Source organism: Carex rostrata, chromosome 30, assembly GCF_964058835.1.
Source record: "Carex rostrata chromosome 30, lpCarRost1.2, whole genome shotgun sequence".
Lineage (NCBI taxonomy): Eukaryota > Viridiplantae > Streptophyta > Magnoliopsida > Poales > Cyperaceae > Carex > Carex rostrata.
Genome location: NC_135947.1, coordinates 1,784,033 through 1,791,087, shown reverse-complemented (window position 1 = coordinate 1,791,087; position 7,055 = coordinate 1,784,033). Strand labels below are relative to the sequence as shown.

The 7,055-nt window shown below is 37.3% G+C and overlaps 1 protein-coding gene across 2 annotated transcripts; it reads right to left on the bottom strand.

Moving 5' to 3' along the window:
• Positions 1-1,266: 1,266 nt before the first annotated feature.
• LOC144546562 (auxin response factor 15-like) lies at positions 1,267-7,055 on the bottom strand. 2 transcript variants are annotated; one of them, XM_078295097.1, is made up of 11 exons: positions 6,168-7,054; positions 6,029-6,085; positions 5,297-5,476; positions 4,749-4,833; positions 4,538-4,628; positions 3,940-4,104; positions 3,431-3,550; positions 3,150-3,225; positions 2,330-2,492; positions 1,535-2,123; positions 1,267-1,442 (listed from the first exon to the last, which is right to left on the bottom strand). In XM_078295097.1, exons 1-10 carry the CDS (start codon positions 6,429-6,431, stop codon positions 1,555-1,557), a joined length of 1,770 nt encoding a protein of 589 aa, XP_078151223.1. In that variant the 5' UTR covers positions 6,432-7,054; the 3' UTR covers positions 1,267-1,442; positions 1,535-1,554. The 2 variants fall into 2 exon arrangements, with proteins under 2 accessions (XP_078151223.1, XP_078151221.1); XM_078295095.1 differs by having other exon boundaries at positions 1,267-2,123; positions 6,168-7,055.

Sequence of the window (7,055 nt, the reverse complement as noted above, 5' to 3'; positions counted from 1 at the left end):
ACGAAACTCTGGGCAGTTGTGTAAAAAATCGAAACTTTTGGTATTAAAAAAAATGACCGGGTAACGGGAAACAAGTAATTAATTTCTTCTTCTTTAATTTTCAGGTTTTTCGGATCTTTTTCTCTGTTCTATTCCTCTACTCCTTAGATCGAAGGAATGGGGGTTCCGTCAAGTTGCCAAGTAGTAACTAGTTTGGTTGTCTCAAATGTTTGAATCTATTCGACCATCTTTTGCGAAATCTCAAGCTTTAAATTTAGCAAGGATTTTATTATCCTGTTGGGAATGTGGGTATAAGGTGTCTTCTTCTTCTCCTCCTTTTGTTTGAAAAATTATACTGACAAAATGAGTACATTATTCAATGCTTAGTAGTCTAATATGGAGAGAACTTTGCACAATATGATTTCAATCATGCTTTAATCCATCAGTAATAAAGCCAATTTTGCTTGAAAAATAATACAGCAACACTAGCTTCTTAAAGTTTGTCAAAGCAATTCCAGTTTTTTTGCATTAACATTATGTTTATTAAACAGGATCTTTATGCCACCATCATGTCAACTGCCACTTTTCTTGATGAAATGCGGTGCAGTCCAGAGATTATAAACCAGCCTAAAGTTGAAGAGATAGTTGATGTCATTGAGCATGTCAGTGAACACATACCACATTCACCAAAACGTAATTTGGTTCTTTCAAGCAGTGTGTGTGACCTCCTGGAGTGGTAGCCATGGCGAGTGGAGAAGAAGAGAAGGGAGGAGAAGAAGGAAGGATATTTTAATTATTAATTATTTAAAGTGACAAAATCAAAAATTAATGAAATTTAGAATGACATTATTACAATTTTTAATTTTGAAATTCTATTTTTCAAATTTGAAGGTTTTAGAGTGACAAATAAGTGAACAACCAATTTTTCCAATTTTAAATGATAAAAAATAAACATAATTTTATAATAATTCATTTATAATAGATTTTCCTTGCTAAATTTAATAATTAGTCATTTATCAAGCAAAAGTTACATACTATTCTTTATTTTGTTTGATTGGCCGATCAAAAGTCATTATTTTTTTCTGACACGCATTGCTATAAAAATTATAATTTTATGCTTTTGTTCATTCTACGATTATAAGATTAAACAGTCATTACGCTTAACTCTCATAGTTCTGCCAAGTGATAATCAGCATGGTTAATGAATACAAGCATTTGCTTTAGTTCCAACACTCGATAGGTGTAACGTGTCATAAACGGTTTACGAATTGAGATCATCTTCAAAATAACAAAATGAGCAGAATGATTAATTAGCTAAGTTCTTGCAAAGACAAGGTACATAAAGTCTGTCTAATAAGCAAATCAACACAGTACAAAGTACATTAAGTCTTTCTAACAACCCGCTAGATAATTTTCTTACCGTAAATCTAGAACGCGGGAACACAAACAACCCCGCAAGTACCCTGCACACAAAACCAAAATTTAATAAAATAAAAAAATCATAATAATATTTCTAATCACTATTGCCAACAGACGAGATGTGAAGAAAATTTACCTTCTAACATCATTTTTATCCTAGAGGGGGGTTGCACAGAGAGCATAAAGTGCACTGCCAGTGGCACAACCATCTCCTTTACCGACATCATTTCGTGCAGGGATCCTCTCCTTCAGAGAAAACCCGAAAAGCCTACAGTCATTCTCAGGCCTCACCTTTGCACTATTTCCAGCAGACAACATATTTCCAGTTTCAGCGCTCTCGTTACTGCCTTCTCCGGAACTATTACACAGATTTGGTTGAAACATCAGAACAGAGGAGGGGGAGGATGCTTGAGGTTGCACCAGAAGTGGGTACCCACGAGTTGGTGTGGGGTAGGCACTGTGAAATGGCCGCATTGGGTAGGCAGCCGGGTAGATTTCTTGACCTTGCAAGACCTTTTGGAATCGCAGAGATTCAACAAAGCCCATGCATGGGGGGTAGGTGATGTTGGGGTTTGGGTTGGGATGCGGGTTGTGGTTTCTGAAACGGGTTGAGGGTTGAGAAGGGATGGTGATCCCTTCAAGGGCATGAGAGCCCTTAAATTCTTGACCTTGCAAGACCTTGTGGTATCGTGCAGATTCCACCAAGTCTGGGCAACCAGCTCCATCTGAAATTTTATATTTCATGATAAGCAATTACAAGACACAGATAATTCTTATTAGTGCTCTAATTAATCTCACCACCAACAATTCATTAAATTCTTCCCAAGAAAATATTCTTCAAAGTATGAAGCAAAAACTTCCATTTAGGTTTTGTATTTTTGCGATTTATTTACTGATTGGTATAACAGGTTCTAGTTGGATGAAGACTTACGTGGAGCAGGAAAGTTGGCATTGGCAGGGTGAAGGCATATCTTTGTTCGTTTTGAACTGGGAACTGACAATCCATGAGAGCCCGAGGCATTACCAACCGGCTCAATATCCCATGGAGATAACCTATTCTGCCTACTGGAATTTATGCCATCATCCCAACGTACCTGAAATGCGTAAAATTGAGTAGAAGAATTCCTCGAAAAACTAATGGTAAAACTAATTTGTAAAATATCTTCATTCCCAACAGTGCCAATATAAGAAGATTGAGTGAGGGTATGGTAATATGCATATTACGGAATGACCCGCACTATGGATCCGTATCTCTATGTTCAAAGTTCAAACAGTCAATCGGAATTGTTAAACATGATCTCCATATGAAAATGTACTTGACCAAATTTTACATTTTTCACTATTTTTTTAAATAGGTAGAAACTGCTTTCAGATGGTCCAGAATTTTTTGATCAAGTGATTTTCTACCTATTTAAAAAGTAGGACAAATTCTAAAACAAAAAAGTAAAATTTGATCTCCGTCTCTCCGAGTATATTTTATATGGAGATCAGGTTTAATGATTCGGAATGACTGTTTGAACTTCTAAAATAGAGATATGAATCCATAGTATCGCCTCAATCTTAATTGTCAGGAATTACCAACTAAAATTTGAGTTTTTCCTATCTACTTGGAAAAAGATTAAAATTAATCACTAGCACATTTCTTGATTGATAGTCCAAAAATAGAACAATTGCTACACAATGCTGGACTTTCTCAAGACATTTAAACAACTTAAAATAATTACTAAAGAAATAAGGAAAAGGAACCTCACCAGTAAGCATCTCCATTTTGAACCAGGCCATCTCATAGGCTCCGCATCACCAATTCCCGTTATCATTCCAGTACACCTACAAAATAAAAAAATTTACCAAGCTACCACCAAAAGAAAATTTTGACTAGGATTCAATCACAATAATAGGTCGCAATTCCATCCGTCAGATTTTACTAATAATTAAGTAACAGGCAATATAAAATACAAGCATGGTGCCCACAGAGAGAGAGTATGGTATTGTTCATAACTAAAAGGTTTTAGACAAAATTGAATGCCCTAACCTTCTCTCGGCCGAATCTTCACTTTCATATCGCATCTTAAACCTCATGCCAATAGATAATGGGTTACCAAGGCTTTTAGAGAACTTCCCAAATGGTATTATATAATCCGATGAGCTTGACCTGCAGTCAAAAAAGGTTATGATGATACAAAAGAAAATTAAACGGTGTGCAACAGAGAAACTCTACACCCCTCATTTTATTAAACAATGTATTTGCTCTCTCAACTTTGCACTTTGTAACAATTAAGTGACAAGTTAACACGAACAAGGAAAAAGTACTAAGAATAAAAAATTCCACTAATGATGGCAGCATTTGCTAGGCAACCAGTGAGCAGAGCTATCAATTTACACAAGACCAAATCAATTCATCCTGATTTTTATATTTTATGGGGTTTGTTTGGTTTAGTAAGATTCACGGAAGAATAGGAACTCAACAATGCTATACACATAAATGTCCCAAGCAAAATAAAGATAGCAACAAAAGAAAAAGAAAAAAGGAAATCAGTGCACCTCGGATTATAATAAATCTGGAATTCGCGCTTTGCCGAGATGGCACCAGAAATAGCCTCGAGCAAGCCGTGATTTGAGCCATGGCTGTACAATGCTCCTGCAGGAGTTCCATTTTTAAGCTGCACAGCCCTCCTTATTCCCAGCCTTAGCTCCCCGTCATTGCCCCTGCATGACATTGCAAAAGACAATATGTTACTTAATCATGTTAACAAAAAAGGAGGCAATTTCAGAAATGCCCCTAAAACAATTATCAAACCATCAAGAACACAAATTAAGAGATATTGTGCCTAATACCAAGACATGCATGTCATCTATACTTGTCACACCATTTTTTACATGAAACATTGTAATAAGCTTACCAAACACCTTCTCTATAGAGAAACGGTTGGTAAAGTTACCATATCAGTTGAGGGTTCAAATGTCTGTTTACAGCGGTTAATCGTTGTTGTCAAGTCATTTACTTGGAGAATAGTGCGCGAGCTGAATCTAAGTAAAACATACATCAGCAGCACTGTACAGGTACAACCAGTTCAATCTGGTACCATAAGGCATGGTAGAGGTACCAAATGCTTTTGTACACCAAAATCTCATAATGTACCTAAGAAAGAGGACTGCGTCACCCGACACAAGCTTCTTCTTATTAACAAATGCACTCCATCCAGTGGTTAAGAGATGCCGGCGCGGTTGACCTACCATTTGGAAGTTCTAATTAAGCTAGAATCAAATGCAATGATATTTTCACACAACAGCAGAAAACAAGTGTAAATCAGAACTCAAAAAAAAAAAAAGGTTTAATTTGAATTAAGGACCTCTATAAATATGGCGGAAGCGCCACTCCACGCCATGCAAATCCTTCGCAACTAGCTCCTGAGAAGGCCTCTGCTGAACATAGTCCTGTTTAATTATTAAACAAGCAATTATTACAATGACAATTACACATAAAGAAACTATTTGTGCCAAACACAACTTTTGAACTCCACTTACTTATTCAGGTTTTATATCCTAAACGACAACATCAATGTGCTAAACCATTAACAAATATCAAGCATGTCAAAGAATTTAAACTGAGCTAAGTTTAGAGCCTCACTTAATCTGATAAGAAAAAGCAAGAAACAAACCAGAAAAATCCCTAAAAAGCAAATAATTTTCCAGAACCAGTAAAAAAGGACTCCCAGAACCAATCAGCGTTGCCCATACCCTGTCACATCTAAGCAGTAGAGCAGAAAATCAGAAATGAAAAAACAAAAAGTGCTTACTCTGAATGGGTGCTGGTGGCTCAATCAAAAATTATTAAAAACTAGAAATTGAAATAAATAGCAAAAAATATTTATGCATCCAGTAGAGTAAAATAAATCACCAATGGAGGGAAGCAGTCTTCGGCAGCCCTGCGAGGAACAGAGAAGCCCCCGTGGGTACTCGTGTCGGAGGCGGTCAGTGTTTTACAAAACATGTGTGGCATTACAGAGCTCTTCTCTCCTTCCACCTCTACCTCTTCTTCCCCTTCCATTCCTCCTTCATGTAGCCTCCTTTCAACTTCCTAAATATAAATAATAATAATAATATATGCTAACTATTTATTTTTTCTGAAAGATGAAAATATAATAATAGGATTTATATCCGAGCAAAAGCTATTGTAGTAAGGCAAGCTTAGTGGAATCAGTGAAACAAAAGGTTTGTTTGTTTTGATATTTAGGAAAAGTCATACAACTACATTTGTAAAAAGTTGAAAAGTTGATAAAGACAGTATCCCAAAGAAATGCAAAATATGAAAACCAAAAAGGAAACAAATTGACCAAAAAAAATGCCATCTTTTTTAAGTAATGTACAAACTTATTATGCTGCTTTCTTAAACAGATATTATTTGATTCCATAGTCTAAAGTTTGCAGTAATACAATTTTGGTTCAGGATTGGAAAACGGGGAAATCAACCAAATGGGACCTGTTAATTCAAACCAAAGAATGACAACAAACTGCCTCTTTTAAAAAATGAGAAACAGATTACCATATTGATTGAACCCAAATCAAACTACTTCAAACAAGAAAAAATAGCACACTAAACCTAGTAGATTAGATCAACAAAACCCTTTACCTCACTTTCAGCCACAAGAGAAAGCCGGGCATAAACCTCGTCAGTATTCACATCAGCCTGAAATCATAACAAAACCAAATATTAAAACCACATTCATCAAATCACCGATAATAGAAAGGTATATAAGAAATAAACCCACATGAAGCTTTACGTCGACAACCCGGCAGAACACCTGAGGAGGGGGCAAGTCATGCCGATACGCAGCTGCAGAGCTCTCCCCCAAATGCTCCAGATGACCCTGTGGCAAATAAACCACCACACTCCCTTTCTTCGGCAGCGATATCAGTGGACCGGCACAAGCATGCCACAGCTCAAGGCACACAGTCGGTGGCTGTAGAAGAACTGCCGGTGCCGCGGCCTCCTCCTCCTCTTCCTCCTCCATTGAGTTCAGATCGATACCCATCGCACTCTCTTTCTAAACCCCAGCCAAAACAGAGAAGCAAATAAGAAAAGAGAGAAGCTTTTGAAAGAAACAAAGGCCAGATTTTGAGGGAGTACGGGAGTAGGTTTATTGTAGGCTTGTGCTAAAATCAATTAATTTTTGTTTCTTCTTTTGTTGTACTGAGAAGAGAGGGAATACAGCTCCTAAGCGATACCACAAAGGGGTCGGGTCAAAGCGACGGGCTAACCAAACCCGACCGTACAAGCTTCAGCCGGGAACAGAGAAGCCATTACTTCTTTCTTTCTCTCTTTTCTCGCCTAGTTATTTTTCCTTTATATCTCTCTGCTATCCAAGTAGCGATCGCTCTCAGTCACACATCCCTTTCGGAAAAACAACGATATAATATAATATAATATATTTATTTATTTTTCTCTTTAAATTCTCTTGGAGTGGGGTGGGTCGTAAGACTGTGGTAGCGTTGATGGATGCTGTTGTCGTTATACGAGCGCCACAGTGGCACTGGGACACACACTGGTGCTCTTTCCGGTTTCCCCTTGGCGCTGGGTTTTCTTTTCTGTTCCAGCGAATGGGTACAGACGGTAGCTTAATGAAGAAAAAGGAAAGGAGGGGAAGAGAGAGCGATCA